The following is a 20163-nucleotide window of genomic DNA, read 5'->3' on the forward strand; positions in this document are numbered from 1 at the left end:
TGAAAGATCTACAGCTGCCCCAATATCAGTTTTTGCCTCTGCACTTCATCGTACAGTAAACAGTGACCGACTCCGAGACAACTCTTTTCCACGCTCCTACTTCTGCAAAAGCAGGTTCCCCGATAGAAACAGTATGTACAGATCCCCATATGAGTAAGGGATTGACATGTCACTTGTTTTTCCGATGACCAGCCTCGCTTAATTCCTATACGGCGGGCATTGTTTGCCTGTAAGCCCAAATAGCTGACCCTGAGGCTAACAGTACGGAGAAGGGTAGACTTGAGTGTCTCGCATTGCTTCTGGAAGGATTTCAACTGGGCAATTGTGCTGCGACATCGACTTCGTGGAGTTCAAATAAGCGGTTATATGACACTAGCTCTACAGCCAGATAGTAGTACTCAGCTGTCAGCCGCTAGGAAAGCTGCAGCTCGATAGCTAAAATTTAATCTATAAACGTGCTGGAAACAATTTCTTGCTATATTTGAGCATCGACTGTGATGTGAGATCATGTGAGTCAGGATACGGAGCGTACGGCGACGTGATACACATTGAAAGGACAGAGACCGAGAGAGTGGAGGCAGAATTTCTTAGTACTACCACTCCGGCACATTCCTACCTCGTACATCGATTTTCCCTAGCCCACTCACATTTTGTTTGTTGTACTTCAAGACTTCATGTTGATGAGGAAAAAGTCATTAATCATCGAGTCATGGTCACAGAGGCCTCCTCCGAGCACTGTCTATACTCCAAGCCACCGGTGAATATATAAAGAAGAAGAGAAAAGTTGACAACGAAGCAGGTGAATTGCTGGGTTAGACCCTTCGCTCCTCCCACCGTTCCAACATGGAGGCAAAGTAGACAGCCGAGTTGTTGTGTCGTTGAGTTCCTGGACATCCTTTACCCGACAATACGCAGAGCAATGCCAAATCAACATTTGGGGAAAGCGAGCCTCAACCACCAGGCCCTTGCGGCCAGGTCTGCATTCTTTCAGCCATCCCTACGTCGGGGAACGATGACTGATCCATGTTTAGCCCAATACTTTCGAGATCAGTATCCGACTGTTGTGGCCCGCCAAAGAAGAAGCCGCCAAACAGATCCGGCATACCCGGGCTACCGTCGTCAAAGTCGTGTTGGCCACCCTCAAAACCTAAGTTAGTGTAAGGAGCGTTAGTATTTCCGACACTATGATCTTCGTGAGAGAGAAAGTCAAAGTCAGGCATCTGCATTATGTCCAGATTCGAATAGTCGTAGCCTGAAGAAGATGTATTTGAGGTGACCGAAGAAGACAAGTCTGCAGCATTCGTCAAATTTGCCTGGGTATTGGCTTGTTGACTAAAAAGCCGAGGATCATATTGTGGGTGCATCTGCGCTACGTTCGCTGTAGATATTGAATTTGTTGATACGGAAGGGCTGGGATAGGAAAAGGGCGCTGGCTGATTAGAAGGGAATTGCCAGCCTGAGCCGCTTCTAAAAGTCATGGATGCTGGTATTGAATGGTCGGAGAAGAGATCTTTGAGGTTATAATCGAAGGACGGTGGTGGGCGCGAGCCAAGGTAAGCTTGTTGTGGCGGAAACTGAGGGCTGTTGGTCGACACGGGCGATTCGTCCTGGACTTGTCTGCTGAACTTGAGCTGGGATCCAAAGCCAGTAGTAGAGTGACACATTGCAATTGTAGCTTTACTCATGCGATCAAACGCATCTCGGCACGCTTCCGCCGGTGGGCATTTGTCAATCAAGTCTGTAAGGACGGTTGTACCAGCTAAGACTGTGTAGTTAACATCTGTCATATTCTGAATATCGTCAGCAACGTCTGGATGTAGCAGCCAACAACAGAGTCTTACAAGACGACTCCTAACAGCGGCGGAATGCCATACGGAGAACAAAAATGCAATGCCTGTTCTCGTTAGTCGAAGGAAAATTGGAGTTGCCCTGTACGCACCCGCCATAAATAGATGCACTGTCGCCAAGTAGGTATAGTTCACAACATGCTTCTTGTGCAACTGTCTATATAGTTTTAGTACTCTTTGGCCTGCCTCTGCTACTTTAAGATAGATCTCATCGTCTGATTCGTGATCCTCAATGTGGGGAGAAAGAGGACTCTCGACTTCGGTATGAGGGCCTACCTCACCAGCGAATCTTTGAGGCGTGCTCAGACTCTGTCGATACAGCATGATGACGGCTTGCCAATAATTCAGCTCCAAGAATTTGTTGTTAAAGCGTACGGTTGTATCCTGCTGAAGTGGCGCACTTTCTTTCCATTCCCAGAGTCTGCCATCAATGTCCTTTCTCCACGCATGGAACGAGCCACGAAAAGGTTGCAGGAAGGAAGAGGAGAGTGTAGTATGCATATACTGGTTGCTCTTCTCTCTGTCCATACCATGAACTCGCTGGGCCTGCCTGTACTGGAGCACTTGTAGGATCTCTGACTGTAGAAGCCTCAAGCGAAAGTAGTGATGAGCAACGCGTTTATAGCTCGGCCCATTGAAATTGTGCGAGTGAATCAAGAAGCCTTCAGGCGTGATATCTTTGTCGTCCAGCACGCTTGGCCAGTCGGTTGTGATTACTTGGTCAGTCACGCCGAACGGCCGCCCTACGCAAGTGCTGACGAGGCGGTCAAAAGAGTAAACACTCCACCAAAGCCTGCGCCTCAAATCTCGGACCCATTCTCTTCGCCCTCTCTCTCGCGCGTCTATTCCTTTGGCATTTGGATTTAAGTCCTGCTCTTGAGCTGAGGAGTCGTCAAGGACTGCGCCGTCCTCGTAATGAAGACCAAGATCAACGCCCAATCGCACGGCAACCCCAGTTATGTACCAAAGCCCAGGTGCCACTGGTCTTAGCAAGGCGAAACCAGCTAGTAGCAATACAGCCTGTAACTGTTCCAGACCTCCCCCGAAACCTTCTGGTCGATCTGTCGTCGGCATAGATCCAAGAAAGGTCTCTAGATGGACCATGGCAGACGCATGATATTCTTCTGGCTGCCTTTGAAAGCTCGACAGTTTTTGTTTCTTGAAGCTAGGGCTCTCGGGGTCATTCTTGAAGGTTGTATTTCTAGCCTGTTCTGGAGAACTTTTGGCGCTACTTGAGTCCTCGAGGATTATCCCGGCTCCGATAGCAAAGACAATATTGAGCATGTAGAGCTCCCTTGGAGATCTCTGTCTATCCTTGGACTGATAAGCCCGGTTGAACAGCGTCATGAAATCACCCCTGTGCAATATCGGAATCTGTGGATTGGCATACTCGAAGTACAACTCAACCAGTTTCATGCCCAAATCTTTATCCGGAAAAGGCGCCGGTTTGATGCTTGGCTTGCTTGTCAACCCAAAGAAGGATTCCCTCATAGATGTCGGGCCAGCGGCGCCAGCAGCTGTCCCAAACGATCCTGCCTTGCTATTTCTTCCACTCTTGCCGGGAACTGCGCTTTTGATTGCGGCAGCAACTACTCTAGCAAAAGATATACCAGACGTAGAGCCGAGGTAACGCGGGTCTGAAGCACCTTGGACAGAGACCATGCCAATATTGGAGACCAGCTTGTTGATATTCTCGCTCTCCTCGTGCTTGGCCTCCCATTCACTTCCGCTCTCGCTGCCATTGCCCACATCGCTCCTCTCTCGCTTGATGGTCGGGTCACGATCGGAACCTGGGCTATGCCTAAGGGTCGTATTAGATTGATCACTGATTGGTTTCGACCCGAGATCAAAGTCAGTGCAAGGCTCGTATGCAATCCCGTTGCTTTCTAAAAGTTCCTCCAAATAGTTCATGCGGCTCTCCAAGTAGTAAACATATGTTCTAGGAATCTCTCTCTTGGTTATTGGGTCGAATCCGACGCATTTGACGCCTGCCTTCTCACAGGCTGAGCACGCCGGCAGGTTCTGGTCACAACGATTCTTTCGCACACGGCAACGATTGCAAGCGGACACATTCCGAAACGAGGAAGCTGACGTGGCGTTGATATGACTAGCGTTCCTCGAAGAAGACTTGTGATGAGGTGCAGAGGTGTAGGAAGGGCTGGTGTTGGGAGCACTCAGAGGAGGGTATATATCAGCCGTTTGGCGAGAACGCTTCTGGCCAGCAGTCGTCATTATGGCATGACGGGAGCAGAGTGCTATTGATAGAAAGGACGGGAAAGCGAAGAGGTCGGATCCTGGGGCTGGGGGAGAAGAGGCAGGGTCGAGACAGGCATATCGTTAAGAGTCGAGAGACAGCGGACGCGACGTTAAACATTCATTTTGGCCCTTCCTCTGGTAGAGGATGACACTTAGTGCGAGGTAGCTGCAGTCTCTCGCATGTCCAAAATTGCCGACGGGAGCCCTGTAAGGCAGAAGCGGTCTACCAGTTATGAGGAGCTTCCTGCAGGTCGGCAGCAGAATCACCAACACCCTAAGAGGACGGAGGAAAAATGCTGCATTAAGGATTTGGGGGTGGAAGGGATCGAGGGGAAGGGCGGCTCGCAGCCGTTGATAACAAGGCCTTATCTGACCCCACGCTGTTCGTCCTGATTAATGGGATTGTGTCTTCCAATAGCCTGCCACAGCTCACGGCAGTACTTCAGCAGCATCATAAGAACAGTAACAATCAATGGCATAATCAAAGCAACTTCCACCTATTCTTCTCGCTTTCGACTCCTGGCACAGCCCCCAGAAAATGATGAGGCAGCGTGTAAATGCTCTCATTTACCTAAACCTGATGACTAAATACGATTGTTCAGCGAATGGGGGTATATCAATAATCGAACAAATTCAGAAAACAGAAGACCGCCAAGTCTATCCCATGCTTGTATGCCCACGAGCGTCCTTCGCGGATCATGATTGCTCTGATCCATCCCTTGAAATCTGTCTATGTTCCGTCATATATGTGTCTGTTTGCCTCGCGGCGGAAAGTTATCTTGAACTGTTAGAGGATTCGTTATTTCGTAATGCGCTTGGTCCCCCCCCCACATCAAGTGGAAGGAGGAAGTGATGCACCATCAGTCTCAGACTGTATGATGCGGTCGAACTCATATTATTGTGGTGGATATTGGTCTCAGTCGACTTGCGTTCCTGGTTTGTAAAGACCGTTTTCTTGAATTACCCCTCTGAGACCTCCTTCATCCTCGACACCCGAGATGGCCGCCTCGAGAGCAGACAGGTCCAGCAGTGGTTCAGCAGAATCAGCTTCCTCGTCAGAAAAATCGAATCCTTGTTTGCGATCATCCATTTCCTTCAACCAAATGCTCTCAATGGCGCCGATTAAACAAACGATCCCGTTAATCCACCACGCCAAGCCTGCAGATCCAGCACCAATACCCCAGGAGTGAATCATGCCGGTGATAGTAGGGCCGCAAGCGCGAGCGAGGCTCGCAGTGGACGCGGAAACGCCGTTAATGACTCCAAGAACTCGCGTCGATGGAGCAGCGTTGGTCACTAAGATTGCCGTAGACGGAAACGCAAGAACGTGGAACGTGATTTTAAGGAGCAGCGTTAGGTAGACGGCAGGCACGCGAAGCACCTCAGGTAAGAGGACCGTATACGGCACCAAGAAGTAGAGCAATGGCCAGACCGAGATCGTAAAGCGAAAGGTGTTCAACGTTCCAACATGCCGCACAATAAGAGGGAACACGAGCAGCTGTGCAAGCATCGAATAGATGCCTTGGACTGCCAGCATAAAGCCGATTCTTTTCGTTGAGTAGCCAAATCCACCGTTGAAGTGGAACGGTAATGTAGGCGATTCTCGTGAAATCGGTTCACTAAGGAACACAGGCATCAATTGATCAAAAGATATGGAATGGCTGTACACTTTATCAGTTCTACGGCTGGTGAAGGGACAGAATCATCTTACTAGGCCAGGATGCCGAATGCGCCAATGGCCAAAAGGACCTGTTTAGTGAAGGCTTTTCGGACTCCTCTGGATCTACTCACCGCCTCCCGAGCAGTTGGGGACTGGGAGCGGCTGGACGACTGGCGTGGCGTGCAATCTGTTGTCCGGTATCCCGGCGGCTCAGGCTCCACATGTGGGCTATATTCAGGGAGCTCATCTTCTTCTAGCGACGTCTTGCCGTCTTCCAGGCGTACAGAGCACTGCTTCTCTCTTATAGATTCTTGATGGAGCATCTTGCTGCTGCCTAAGCCGCAACATTCCAATAGCCATCTGCCAAGTTCCAATCCTGTATCGTTCCGGTGCTTCTTGTCTTCGTGCGTTTCTTCGAGGAACAAAAAACCCACAGTCACGCCGAGGGCCAAGATTGCTGTGCAGACGAGGTTTGGTAGTAGAAAAGGATATTTATCGAAAACAGTGCCAGACGGGAAATATTGTGGAAAATTCTTGCAAGGTTGTGCTAGGGCACCGCCCATTGCTGGTCCTAGGACGGATCTGCAGATCACGTCAGCTGTCGTCTCGCATTCAGCGGCGACCTCGTTACTGACCCTAGGCACCATACGAAGGGCATTATCGAGAACGCTCGAGCTATGCCAAGTAAGCCTAGGAGTCTTTGAGGAGGTTGAGGACGTACGCTGGTCTTCTTTCGAAGTGACTAATTCAGCGACAGTTGTCTGAAGCACTCCCATGTTCCTGTATCGGTTCAATCGACTGTTGGAATTAGAACATGCTGCATATGCTCACCCATTAAGCAGGCCTCCTAGGGCTCGTGCCAGCAGAGCGATAGGAAGGCTCGTAGAAAATCCAAACACAATCATGCTCAGTGCAGTACCGGCCAGGCCGGCGAGCAACACAGGTTTCCTCCCAATCCTGTCACTGATTCGACCCCAGATCACGCCGGAGGAGAACTCTGCGAAGGCGAAAGCCGAGGTCACCATGCCTACGTAGACGGCGATCTTGTGCGTATCTGAAGTCATGTCGAACGAGAGGACCATGTGATAAACGTAAGGAAATACGGACATGAAGGCGATCGGCTCGCAAATCCGACATAGTGCTAGACGAATGGCCGTCAGCTGTCATTCATGGGTACTGCGATAGCTAATATCGACCGCTTCCTTGTTGGTGTGAGGAGTGACATATTTGCCCGGGGCGCATACCTAACACAAACAACTGTTTCGTCGGAAATGGAGGCTTGTCACCATTGATAAAGGAGCTGCGATCCCGAGTCAGGCCCGACCACAGCATGCTTGACCGATGTTAGACGCTTGGGCGAAGCTCAAGCTGATTGATGGCAGCGGCGTCACCGGTGTGACATGAGTGTGAAACAGTTGCAACCAATCATTAAAGACAAAGAAGAAGTGCGTGAGTACAAGTCGTCAAGTAGGGCCCGATCTCAATGTGGGTACTATTCAACGGTGGCTTTGAACGCCTAAAGGGTAGCATGCACGTAATGTGTGGCGACCTCAAGAACGGAGGATTCAATTGACTGGTGCCAAAGGGTGTCCCGTCGACAAACTAAACGAAACAAAAGAGTGCGAGCCAGGGTAGGAAAGCGTGGCCGACAGGGATGAGCAGAACTCAAATCTTAGCAGGACTAGATGAAGCACCTCTCAAGATCGAGAAAAGATGTGTGCTTGAGAAAGGACCAGGAGCACGGTCAGAATGCAATATTTATATCCTTTTCGTCTAGAGAGCGGTCACAGATGTTTTCCTCTGGTAGAAGGATTCAAGTCAGAAGTCGGCATAGCCCCACCGGTCGTAAGCAAGAAGAGCGTCACTATGCAAAATTGCCGGTGGCAACGATGGTGGAGCAAATTAGGAGGCACACATAATTGAAACGAGGCGGTGACGTTGTGCCCTCTGCCCTGATGCCGCCGGTCTGGCCTCTGGGTCTCGGTTCCCAAGCCGGAAGCCTGCATACAACAGCATTGTGGTACGGAAGTTTCTCCCCGTAGAACAGGCCTGGAAAGAGATCTCATGATCACGAAAATATCGATGAAATGCAGGAAGTCGGTGTGAGAGATTTGGTTGGCTCAAGCGGCACCCCCGTACCACCGTCTCGGGATGAGACAAGGAAGACTAGGCCTGTCTAGCAGTGCAGGGTGTGGCGGTGATGGGATCTGAGTGGGTTCCGTCGGTCTGGAAAAGGGGGTGCCGTGCTTTAGGAACGTTAGGAAGAGGAAAGGGTTAAACAAAGTTAAGAAGAATTGCAACGACAAAGGGATCCATCCACGTTGGATGAGATGGCACGCTAAGACTTAGGGCTAAGGAAGCTTGGGGGAGCAGGCTGAGCAGCATTCACTACTACCTGGACCAGGGGAAACAGGTCGTTAGTATTATTATCATTGGTGAGTACCGCGCAACTAGGAAAGATGAGGTCAAGCCGAGGGATCTGCTTATTTGTCTTAGTTTTCCTTTCTGCTGGTCATCGCTCCGGTAAACCTTCCATTTGCTCTAATTTAAGGCGAGACGGACTGCCGGGTCCTACACTCCTAGTGCCACTCCTGCCAGGGCCCATCGACTTCCTTGCCAGCCTGGGCCTCGCTCGAGATATTGAGAACAGTTGTGAGTCGTCCGGGGAACTCGGATGCTTACTGGGGAACCTCCCTCATCGTTCTCGCCCTTGGGTGCGCCCACATTTGTCGTTCCTTTGCGCATTCGCTCTTCCCGCCCTCTGACGGGACGAACATACATCTGCAGCAGCGTCTGAACAGGTGCATCTTAGCCCGAGCAGCCTTTTCCGCGCGCCCAAACAGTAGAAAGCGGGCACTCGGCGCTTTGACCGCGGCCAAGGTACGATACGTCGCAGTATCATCATCATCATCATATTTGCTTCATCCATTCCGTGACTCTGCGATTGGGCACTTCCAAAAGGCGGTGAGAAGCAGGTCGTGTTCGAAAGCGAGAATTCGGCCAACCTTCGACACGGACGGCGCTATCCATGTCAAACGATGGTCGCGACGTTTTCTCTAGTGCGCCCTTTCAGCCCATACTTGATAGTCCGATCGAAGCCACGAAGATGCCTCCACGTGCTGCCATTGGGTAACGAGGCGCTCAATTAGGCTTCTATCCCGAGAGCCGATTGAACTCTACGATCATGTGAACTCCATGTGCAATCACGGTCGATCATCCAGCAAGGTTCAGGTCCGGTATACGAAGGTCAGACTATGGAAAGGGTCGACTGAATTCTTCAAAAGCCATTAATACCGTTGAGAACTTGAAATGAGCAGGGCCAATCGTAAGGGGGAAGTGAAAGTTACACGGAATTGACTTCTCGGCCGGTGGGTCTGGTGTCAGGGGAATCATAATAATAATGAGGGCCAGAAGTCGAGATGCCAGGCAGGTCGAGCTGCACGGGAGGATGTCGGCCATATCTCTCGGTGAGATTGCGCAGAAGCTGAGCGTAGGCCTTGCAAGGATGGCTGGCGATTGCGAGTAGCATGCCTTTCTCGGAAGCTGCCAGTCCTGCCAGTCCATGTCAAACGTGCATGCATGCACGATGCCACGCGGCGGTTCAGGGATTACTAGAGAGACTATAGCAGCCCGTGCGTCGTGCCCAAACTCTCTGTGGCTAAGCTTTGAGCGGATCCTGACCCAGGTACCTGATTCCTGCCTCTGATCACCGAAGGAACGTAATACGCTAATAAGTTTATCTGCATACAGTAGTGACTGGTGGGTCGTAAAATCTCCGAAGTCCAGCCTTTCACATATCCGTATGTAAGAAGGCAGTTGCTGCTGCCCTGCATGCTCCAGTGCAGGGCGTAATGCACGTCGCCTACTGTGGTCCGTACCGGAAAAGGTGTGTTTCATTCTCCATTTGAGACATTATTGTGGATTTCTGGTCATGTTTGGGTGAGGTTGTGGATACTGTCCTATGTTGATACCGTATACATCAAATATCTCTTGGTCACACCGAGCCCAGCCGACCTCCAGTAGAGCGGGCTGGGCTATGACCATTCAGCCGTTGCGTCCGTTTCATGCACCCTACCGCTCATCAACCTGAGTATGAGTCAGACATGCCGCCTGGGTGCACGTCGATCCATGACCCGTCATCCACATTCGGAAGTCCTTGGGTCCGTGAGCACCGGAACCTTGCATCTGGTCAGGACCTTACTTGTCTGTTAGCTGTCAACACGTTGGCGCTTCGTGAAACTCGGTGCCTAGCTTGGGAAAGCCTCAATGACCAGTTGGCTACCTGGATCTAAGTAAAGACCTAGCATTCTGTCGTGCAGCAGAGCAGCGGCTTAATTTCTTGGGCTGCATGCACGTCACGACTCTGTACAAATGTGACCACGACGAGCCGGCTTCCTGCCAACTGATTCATTATTCGGCAGCCTCACGCAGCCTGGAACAGCCACACACCCTCGATTGCAGTCCTAGCTCGATCTCGGAGGCTGTCGAGGACTGCTAAGGCTCTCATGCTATCGAATTATGTTGATGGGAAAGCTACGCTACAGACGGCACGATAGCAGGTAATTATGACTGATCTTTCCGTGCCTTAGCTATCACAAGACAGACGGAGATGTGTTTGCTTGTGCATAATGCCAAGTCATTCACATCCGTGCAATTGCCCGAATTGCCGGCCTTGCCAACAGTACCTACTACCTTGAGGGTGCGCCCCGTAATCGAAGGAAGAGCTGGGTTGAAACTTTCGATTGGCTCTTTCATTTCTGAACCACCATTTCCAAGTCAGCTCTCTAATAACCTGGCTTAGACAAAAATATCGGACGAGTGCCTCAAGTAAGCACGTGTGCCAGATTACTCCTAGTAGATGCGGTCTCACATTCGTGTCTCGTGTCAGGAGTATGCTGATGTACTTCCGAGAATCCCACCATCCCGGAGACAAGTACAATAGCACAAGATGAAATATTTTTTTCCTAGCTGAATATTGCTCCCAGATCCATAAGCCGCAAAAGAGTTGTGTGGTTCGGTCGAGGAGCCTGCAGTGGCACGCTTAGACTTGTAAAACATTAATGGAGCCCATGCCAAGATAGTTCAAGCATGAGGGATTTTTTGTTTTGGTGACGGTCAAAGATCAATTTTCTACTCGAGGTGACAAAGCTAGAGTTTGTGACCATTCGATACGGCACAGGTCAAAAACCCAGCTCAGAACAACCTCTGCGACCTGACACTAGCTACCACTTAAATGCCTCGAACAGCTTGGGCTTACATATCATCAAGACATTCTGCATGCGATAGAACATCGAAGCAAAAGGAACTCATTCGTGAGCTTCATTTCCTGTTGGACCTACTCGAACCCCTCCCGAATGGCCTCCAAAACCATACGGCTTGGATCTTTTCACAACAACACTTGACCACAGCCTTCTCTCGTCGAGGTGCTCTCCAAGGATTAGGCTTTGCTATGCTTGTCAATGAATCAAGCCGAGACTTCAGAAAGAATGTCAAAGATGCATGATTTCTGTAGGCTCATAATCTGTATCTGGCCGACAACTTCTTTCATGACGAGTAAAGGCTGCTTTCGTCATGTGCATCACAAGCCTTCATTGACTACATGAAAAAGTCTTTTGGGTACGAATTGCTAGCAGAGAGGGCTCATACTAAGTTACTCACAATGAATACTGTCTGTGGGTACACAGCTGCCACGTTAGTGGTTGCCCTCCGAAAATAATATCCATGGCGACAATCGGTTCATTGCCATGCCAGTACATACTTGCAGCACAAAAGGAAAGGTGCTCTCCATGAGGCTTGCACTTTCTGGGACTGGAGAGTGCCGGAGATCGTAGCTTCTGACTGTCCAATCCCTGCCCAGGCGGGTCTCGATGATCGTCCTGAACCTCACCATAGGACACTCTTGCAGCGCATGGGTCATCTTTCAAGGTTTCTGTCCATCCATCTGCTAAGTATTCGGTGACTGCAATCAAGCTATTCTGCAGACGATCACAATCAAGGCCAACAGAAATCCTACGAATATCAATGTCAGAGAGAGGATTTCTCTTGTTCCAGTGACCGTGGACCCTGCTATGAGAGTCCTTTGCAGCCTAAAGTAGCGAGCACAGCCCAGAAAAGCAGTCACTATGCCTGCTATGGCCAGGACGGAGCCAAGAGCTCTGCCAATCGTGTAGTTGATTTTGTGCAATACAAAAAGCTGTATCAAAAGAACCCCAAAGGAGACAACAGAATTTGCAGTGCGCAACCAAGCCAAGTAGGTTCTCTCAAGGGCGAGATAGTCCCGCGGATCGCCTCCGGTTGGAGCGTGAGAAGTATGCACAATGACAAGACTGATATGTCGAGACCACCATTGCCTTAGCCTGGATGAGACTGGGGGACATCGGACTTGACGATCGCCAGATCCCTCACGCGATCGAGTGTCTGGTAGTCTGCTTACAGCGCCTCTGCCTCTGCCATCTAGACCCAGAGCCTGTAGTTCCATGTCAAAGAAAGAAGGCTATGCCTGGTTGCATAATTCAGTGCAGAATGTAGGATGCACTATTACCCGGCGACAGGTAACGGCTGTAATGCGTCAGCTTGATTGGCGGGACCTCCTGCCTGATTGGTGGAACTCCGCATTTTTCTCCGATGTACTCTGCAGCTAAATCTTTCCCCATCACACTCTCCACATTATTAATTTATTATCCACATCATCCACATATATACCCACAAGCTTTGCCACCCTCCACTCTCCACACTCTCATCGAGCCTTGTTCCCCAGCCCTTTCAACGCTCAAATGTCAACCTCAGCTCGGCGGCGTCTCATGCGCGACTTCAAGGTACCTCTCGTCCTTCTCGATCCCCCATCATTCTTGCTCTTCGTCATCGATGTTGAATCCAGAATGCTGACGTCTCGTCGTAGCGTATGCAGACAGACCCTCCTGCTGGTGTATCTGCGTCGCCCATTGCAGACAATGTGATGACATGGTACGCCTTTTCCCTTTGGCTATCGCGAGGCGTCTCCTCATAAATCACGTCCTAGGAACGCAGTGATTATCGGTCCTGCAGATACTCCGTTCGAAGATGGCACGTTCCGTCTGGTGATGCATTTCGAAGAACAGTATCCGAACAAGCCGCCGGGAGTCAAATTCATAAGTCAGATGTTTCACCCCAATGTCTACGGCACTGGAGAACTGTGTCTCGACATCTTACAGAACAGATGGAGCCCTACTTATGATGTTGCTGCCATCCTGACTAGCATTCAAAGGCATGACGACCGGAATACTTCACAAGGAAGCTGCTGACAGAGATAGCCTTCTCAACGATCCGAACACTTCCTCACCTGCGAATGTCGAAGCCTCAAATCTATACAAGGACAACCGACGGGAGTACATGAAGAAGGTCAAGGAGACCGTCGAAAAAAGTTGGGAAGATTAAATATGAAGCTCACGAATAACGACCCTTCATTTGCCATTTCTCGAAAGTTCTTGAGCATGGAGTTGGGGCAGTGGCACTCGTGGTTGTCGCTTTGGCACATGAGATGACCATAGCATTAGGCAGCGCAGGAATTGGACGCTCGATGAACGAGTTGGTTGGGGCAACAAGGGACATTCTTGATAGCCACTTCGCACATTTATTTAAATTGGGGGACCTTGTCGTTACATGCTTATGCAGAGTACATGTCTGTCGGAGAATTGTCTCATGCAAGATTGGCGTGCCCGCGTGGCGTGCATTGCATCCACCACGGCTAAATTGAACGACAAGGCCTAAGTGGTGTTAGGATGACTTCAAACCATGCGCTGGCGTGTATCTCAATGCAATCGAATTCGAGAGTGATTGGTTCAATTCCCGCAGCAGCCCAGATCTTGACGTTCTTCGAGAATCACCGGATCATAATCTGATGTAACGATGTATCTCTGATCGTTGGCGCGTCACCCCGATGAGGCGTCTCTCCTTCAGCCATTTCAGCCACACCCTCAAGTCACCACCTGCAACATCTTCCCCTGCCCTGGCATGCGCGCAGTCGATGACTAAAAGTTTGTCAAATACATCTGAAGCTGTAGAACACCTCTATCATGGCGTAAGTACCGTGTTGGCCTGCTAGGTGCCTTTGTTTGTTGACGCTCAATGCATAGGACCTCTGCCGGCGCTGGCAACACCATAAAAGGTATGATATGGAGATGATACATCACTTCTTTGCCCCTGCTAAAACAGCTGATCGTCCTAGTGGTCGCGCGCTTTCGACCTCCAAACAAAGCAGAGCTCGCTGCCAGCGGGGCCGATTCAGTGGTTACTTTCGACTCGGAAGAAACGTGCTCTATTAATGTTCGTATACATCCTCTCGCCCATTCCTTTGCTTCCTACAATTAAAGATTCCAGCTATTCCTCGACTGACAGCTATACAGTCGTCGGAGGCCTCAGGCGACTTCACATTCGATCGAGTATTCGACACTAGCTCCCGTCAGACTGACATATTTGATTATTCTATAAGATCAACCGTCGACGACATCCTCAATGGATACAACGGTACAGTCTTTGCCTACGGGCAGACGGGGGCTGGGAAATCATATACGATGATGGGAACGGACATTGATGATGAAGAGCAATGCGGAATTATACCCAGAATCGTCCAACAAATGTTTGCCAGCATCCTGAGAAGCCCAGAAAATATAGAATATACCGTCAGAGTTAGTTATATGGAGATCTACATGGAAAGAATTCGAGATCTGTTGGTGCCGCAAAATGACAATCTACCAGTACATGAAGAGAAGAGTAGAGGGGTCTACGTGAAGGGTTTGTTGGAGGTATACGTCTCTAGCGTACAAGAGGTCTTCGAAGTCATGAGAAGGGGCGGACTAGCCCGCGCTACAGCAGCTACAAACATGAACCAAGAATCCTCACGGTCACACTCGATTTTCGTAGTCACTATCACTCAGAAGAACGTGGAGACGGGCTCGGCCAAAAGTGGACAGCTCTTTCTGGTCGATCTGGCAGGCAGCGAGAAGGTTGGAAAGACTGGAGCCAGCGGACAGACTCTTGAGGAGGCAAAAAAGATAAATAAGAGTCTGAGTGCCCTTGGGATGGTTATCAACTCTCTTACTGACGGCAAATCGACTCATATTCCGTATCGAGACTCTAAGCTCACCCGAATATTACAGGAATCGCTTGGGGGAAATTCAAGAACGACTCTCATCATCAATTGTTCGCCGAGCAAGTACAACGACCAGGAGACTCTGAGTACATTGAGATTTGGAGTCAGGGCGAAAGCCATAAAAAACAAGGCGAAGATTAATGCGGAGCTAAGCCCCTTGGAGCTCAAGCAGCTGCTTAAGAAGGCGCAGAGTCAAGTCACTACTTACGAGAATTATATCACAACTTTAGAAAGTGAGGTCCATTTGTGGCGGAATGGTGAATCGGTTGCGAAGGAGAGATGGGCTGCACCATTGAGTGCAGGGAATCGCGCAGGAGTGAGATCCGAGACTGCTACAGCACGTCCAAGCACGCCATCTCGAATTCAGGAAGTATCGCGCTCTGAAACACCGAGTCGATCGGAATCTAGGATTGGTGACCGATCCAGTACACCAAGTATCGTTCTTGAAAAGGATGAACGGGAAGAATTCCTCCGAAGAGAAAACGAGCTTCAGGACCATGTTACAGAAAGGGAGACGGCACTTTCGACCGCTGAGCAGGAGCTCCGGCAGGCAAAAGATGAATTGCAGAAGATGAAAGAGAATGGCCTTCGGTCTGGTAAAACAAACGAAAAACTTGCTTCTGAGGTCAATGAGTTGAAGATGCAGCTGGAACGAATCGCTTTCGAAGGCAAAGAAGCTTCCATAACGATGGACGGCTTGAAGGAGGCGAACACGGAATTGACGACTGAGCTCGATGAGGTCAAACAGCAGCTCCTCGACACGAGGATGAGTGCTAAAGAGACCAACGCTGTATTGGACGAGAAAGAAAGAAAGAAATCTGAGCGAATGGCACAGATGATGGCTGGATTCGATCTCGACGGAGCCATCGTTTCTGAAAATGAAGCTACCATGAGGCAATGCGTTGACCAGATCAAAAGGTGGCAGCAGTACAGCCGAGAAGACGAGGTGTTATCGCTCGAAGAGCTAGGAGATCTAGAGGATAAACTTCTGGAACTACAAGGCGTCGTTCGACGAGCGGATCTTACTTGTATACCGGGCGATCCTGCTGAACGTAGCAGACAGGATGGTCTTGAAGCGCGGATGACTGAAATGGCAGAAGATTACGAGAAGCTCCTTGAAAGCAAGCTTTCCAATTCTGACCTTGAGGAAGTGAAGAAAAGGCTTTCAGACGTGTATGTAGGCCAGAAAGAAAGGCAGTCCAAGCTTCTCAAAGATCTTCGGGAAGATTTGGCGCGCAAAGATGAAGAGAACCACCGCCTCCGAATCAACATCGAAGATCACAGACGTGATCCCATATTGGTGAATGGGGACGCTTCGCCTACGATATCTACCAAAACACCCCAACAGCAGATAGCCGACTTCGACCAGATGAAAAAGTCTCTCATGCGAGACTTGCAAAATCGCTGCGAACGTGTTGTGGAGCTCGAGATGAGCTTGGACGAGACTAGAGAGCAATACAATAACGTTCTACGATCGTCTAATAACAGAGCACAGCAGAAGAAAATGGCATTCCTGGAGAGGAACTTAGAGCAGCTTACTCATGTACAGCGGCAGCTCGTCGAGCAAAACAATAGCTTGAAGAAGGAAGTTGCCATCGCCGAGCGTAAGCTGATGGCCAGAAACGAGCGCATATCTAGCCTGGAGACATTGCTGTCTGATAGTCAAGAAAAGTTGACAACAGCAAACCACAGGTGCGTTTCACATTGCTCCCCTACAGAACAATTCGCTGACATAAACTCCAATAGATTCGAGGCTCAGTTGACAGCGGTGAAGGAGCGCCTTGAGGCCGCTAAAGTTGGCTCGACACGCGGTCTCAACTCCCAGATGTCAACTACACCAGGCTTCAATTTTGGCGGAGCAGGGTCTCGGATTGCGAAGCCGCTGAGAGGAGGCGGTGGGACTGAGCTGAGCGGCGGAGGACCTAACATACCAGTTCTAAATGGACTACAGGCCCAGGCGGCGAATGGGAGTCCGAAGCGGAGTAGCTGGTTCTTCTCAGATCGAAGATGATGGGGCATTTCAAGGCGCTGTGAGCATTGGGTATCAATAAAGGCAGGGCATAGCAGGCAAAGGACGCTTCGATGTGAAGTGACATGTATTATTCATTATACCCAGTATCAGAAGGAGGAGGAGCGTAACGATGCTTCCATGGATGTATCTGGCTAGGACTACTGTTCGCTTAGCCATAGACCTTTGATGTCTTACGCTGCAACATCGCCAGCGTTAACTTTGCCCCATTTGCTTCTGTGGTGAAAATGACTCATTGTATTCAGGATATTCCGCTACACGACGTTGAAGGGACCGAAATCTTACGCAGCCTGGTGCCGTTCAGATCCGCCTGAACGCCTGCAATGCCAGCCTGAAAAGTGGGAAGATATTTGAACAATCAACTTCAAGTCAAGCGGCCATTTGCAGCTCTAAATCTGCAAAGCTTTCAAACCCAGACCAAGGTACTCAGCTCGAGCGATCACAATGTCCAACCCACCACCACCTCCTGGCCCTCCGCCCAACCGTCCCCTTCCACCAATCCCCAACCCAAAACCAAACCCCAACCCGCAGCCCAAGACTCAGGCTTGTCCGGAAGATGAAACAACCCTCGCCAGCACCATTGACTCCAGGGGTGACCACCGGCCTCACCAATTCAAAGACAAGAGATATATCTCATTACCGCTGCGGCCTCGTCACACTAATGCCACACCTGCTCCCACCACTACCAGTCTCGTCAATTCCCTCAACGGCACTAATGTAGATGGTAAGGAAAGGGTACAAGAAACACCACCGATATCTCCTCCGCCCAAACCGGTACCAAGGCCAGGGCCTCCACCAAAGCCGCGGCCGGAACTCGACATCGCTAATGGTGATAGCGAGAAGGGATTGAGGGATGACGAAAAAGAGACACGCTTGCCAAGTCGATCCCGACCGGAACTCGACATCGCTAATGGTGATAGCGAGAAGGGATTGAGGGATGACGAAAAAGAGACACGCTTGCCAAGTCGATCCCGACCGGACCTCGATGTTACCGTAGCCCAAGGCCTTGACAAGAGCCGATAGGGTTGGAGAAGTGGAACGTGGTGCCGCAAATGAGGTGACATGCCAGACGACAGTAGATAGATCAGTATCCACGAGATTCAAAGGAAATAGCAGTGAGATAGAAGTCGCTCGTTGGACATGGATGATTCGTCGTCAGTGAAATGTGGATACAAATTATGTATCTAAAAGATATCGTCATAATACATATCGCATACTGGTTGTCCCGCAGTCTTTACCTCCCGAAATCGCGAGAAAGCCCGGCTGAATGTCAATGCACAGAAGCCGCCCAGGAGGCTCACCGTCAATTTATGCAAGTGCACCCATTGGATCCCAGAGTGGAAGTACTTTGGGATCCTGGGTCAGAATGTCCCTGATTTCCTTACTCACGAACCTGGTAATGCGTTAGTCAGAGTTTTGTGCTTTCGTCTTCAAAGCACGGGGTCGGATACTTTGGATCAACAACAGCCTGATACACGAATTGGTCCATCCAGCGATCAGCCATCACAAACCATCCCTTCGTCCCAGCTGTCTCTCCCCAGCTATTCTGCACCCTCCACCTTACCGGCTCGCCATCTTTATCTAGATGCACCGCTGTTAGCACCATCGCATGGGTCATAGCACTTTCTCCAGTCATTAGCCTTTGAGCCTTGCTCAAGCCCAACTTGACATTGAAGCCAAGTTCATAGTCGATAAGATCGATGTCCATGATTCCACCCTGTTGGCTGAGGTACTTGCCGACGTCGCTGCCGAAGAAGATCGGCAGGTCGGCCTTGAGCATAGCGACACAGGCGGACTTCATGATCGGCATTGAGACATTGACGTAGCAAATGTGGCGCATACCAACTGCGTTCCCCAGTCGATCGACCGTTAGGAGGCGATTATACTCATTACGGGGGTCGTTGACGAGGGAAAAGACTTCGTGGATGTCCACACCCGTGTTGGATTGAATGGAGGCTTTACTTGAGAGCTCGCCTGCAAACTGCAGGGGTGTCGTTGTGAGACTGCCAAATTTGTCCTCTTTGTTATGATACTCCCATGTGAACTCATCGTTGGCACTTGGGGGTGGTCCAAGCATGACGGTCAGAATCCGGTGAATATCTCGGAGCATCTTATCCTTAACGCTGCCTAAAGAAGCACGTGGGTCTTTGGATTGGGTCGCTAATTGGCGAAGTTCGAGAGCATCCTCCCGAAGTTTGGTTGTGATAAGAGCGCGCATGCCATTGGAGTTCTGGGCGTTGTATGAGTCCGGGTAGTGTTGCTGAGGGATGAGGCCGTACTTCTCGACCAGATTCGCTACCTATCAAGTCAAGAAGTCAGTTTCAAAACGAGTCAGGCACGCCTGGGATTGCGAACCATGTCCCACTGACCGCCATCGCCGACAGGGTCCTCCATGAGCCTTTGCACCAGCCTCCCATCTAAGGGCTCATCAATGGTATCTAGGACCTGCTCCAGGAACCAGTTGGCCTTCTCCAGTTTGTCCCAATAAAATAGATAGCTCTGGCTCAGTTCAAACTCTTTCAGGTTGTACCGCTTCATGATTGCCACACGAAAGACGTTCGTGGCGGCGAATAACCAGCAACGACCCGAAGAGCGCTGATTAGTGATCGGGCTGCCCTCCAAGGAGATCTTGACGTTGAAGTTCTGAGTGTCTTTGATCTGAGCCCATCGTTGGGTGAGGACATTGGTACCGTGCTGGGCAACAGTTGTCAGGGCCAGCCGATTCTAGTTCAACAATTAGCTAATGGCAGCTCTAGCCGTCACGGCTGTGGTTTGAGGATGCCTTTGGATCTTTCATCAGCTCTTTCTCCCATTCTTCAGTAGTATTGATAGAGACCGTTGGCTTGACAGGTGAATCCATGCTGTCCGCCTTTTCGACGTAGTCGTAACTTCCTTCTGATACTGGTCTGCTCTTTTGCATGCCGAATGACGTGAGTTTCTCGACTAGTTGATCCCCACTCACAGCTTTGATATCCATCTAGCTTGAGGAGAAATCGAATCGGATGGATGGTGAGGGTAAGTTCCCCAAATCACTATCGGTGATAAAGCTGGTCACAGGAAGCAGCCTAGGACGGGAGCTTGATTCCGTCACTGGGTGGTACAGATACAATTCGGGTCTAGTGGACTGCTGGACTGCATTGAGCTGCTGCTTGCAGGAAAGCTCCCGCTGTGAGGGGCAACCGCACGGCTAAGATAAGAATGCATGAGGTATGCAATGCCCGCTTTCTGGCTGGAGGCACTTAGC

General features: G+C 50.2%; 6 protein-coding genes across 6 annotated transcripts; 3 read left to right on the top strand and 3 right to left on the bottom strand.

Moving 5' to 3' along the window:
• Positions 1-950: 950 nt before the first annotated feature.
• On the bottom strand, positions 951-4079 carry KY384_007054 (uncharacterized protein; the record flags this gene model as incomplete). Its single annotated transcript, XM_044815547.1, has 1 exon — positions 951-4079. The coding sequence occupies one exon, from the start codon at positions 4077-4079 to the stop codon at positions 951-953; it is 3129 nt and encodes a 1042-aa protein (XP_044667421.1).
• A 940-nt stretch (positions 4080-5019) lies between these two features.
• Positions 5020-6827, bottom strand: KY384_007055 (uncharacterized protein; the record flags this gene model as incomplete). The annotated part of the gene is made up of 3 exons (XM_044815548.1): positions 5020-5722; positions 6055-6543; positions 6595-6827. 3 exons carry the CDS (start codon positions 6825-6827, stop codon positions 5020-5022), a joined length of 1425 nt encoding a protein of 474 aa, XP_044667422.1.
• A 5709-nt stretch (positions 6828-12536) lies between these two features.
• UBC2 (Ubiquitin-conjugating enzyme E2 2) lies at positions 12537-13176 on the top strand (the record flags this gene model as incomplete). Its single annotated transcript, XM_044815549.1, has 4 exons — positions 12537-12578; positions 12662-12726; positions 12782-13006; positions 13053-13176. The coding sequence occupies 4 exons, from the start codon at positions 12537-12539 to the stop codon at positions 13174-13176; spliced, it is 456 nt and encodes a 151-aa protein (XP_044667423.1).
• A 690-nt stretch (positions 13177-13866) lies between these two features.
• KLP1 (Kinesin heavy chain) lies at positions 13867-16901 on the top strand (the record flags this gene model as incomplete). Its single annotated transcript, XM_044815550.1, has 4 exons — positions 13867-13906; positions 13967-14064; positions 14145-16582; positions 16637-16901. 4 exons carry the CDS (start codon positions 13867-13869, stop codon positions 16899-16901), a joined length of 2841 nt encoding a protein of 946 aa, XP_044667424.1.
• A 462-nt stretch (positions 16902-17363) lies between these two features.
• On the top strand, positions 17364-17942 carry KY384_007058 (uncharacterized protein; the record flags this gene model as incomplete). Its single annotated transcript, XM_044815551.1, is given in 2 exon segments — positions 17364-17643; positions 17662-17942. 2 exon segments carry the CDS (start codon positions 17364-17366, stop codon positions 17940-17942), a joined length of 561 nt encoding a protein of 186 aa, XP_044667425.1.
• A 285-nt stretch (positions 17943-18227) lies between these two features.
• On the bottom strand, positions 18228-19896 carry KY384_007059 (uncharacterized protein; the record flags this gene model as incomplete). Its single annotated transcript, XM_044815552.1, has 4 exons — positions 18228-18312; positions 18359-19218; positions 19275-19643; positions 19756-19896. 4 exons carry the CDS (start codon positions 19894-19896, stop codon positions 18228-18230), a joined length of 1455 nt encoding a protein of 484 aa, XP_044667426.1.
• Positions 19897-20163: the final 267 nt, after the last annotated feature.

Source organism: Bacidia gigantensis (genome assembly GCF_019456465.1).
Source record: "Bacidia gigantensis strain McMullin 20006 chromosome Unknown contig_255, whole genome shotgun sequence".
Classification (NCBI taxonomy): domain Eukaryota; kingdom Fungi; phylum Ascomycota; class Lecanoromycetes; order Lecanorales; family Ramalinaceae; genus Bacidia; species Bacidia gigantensis.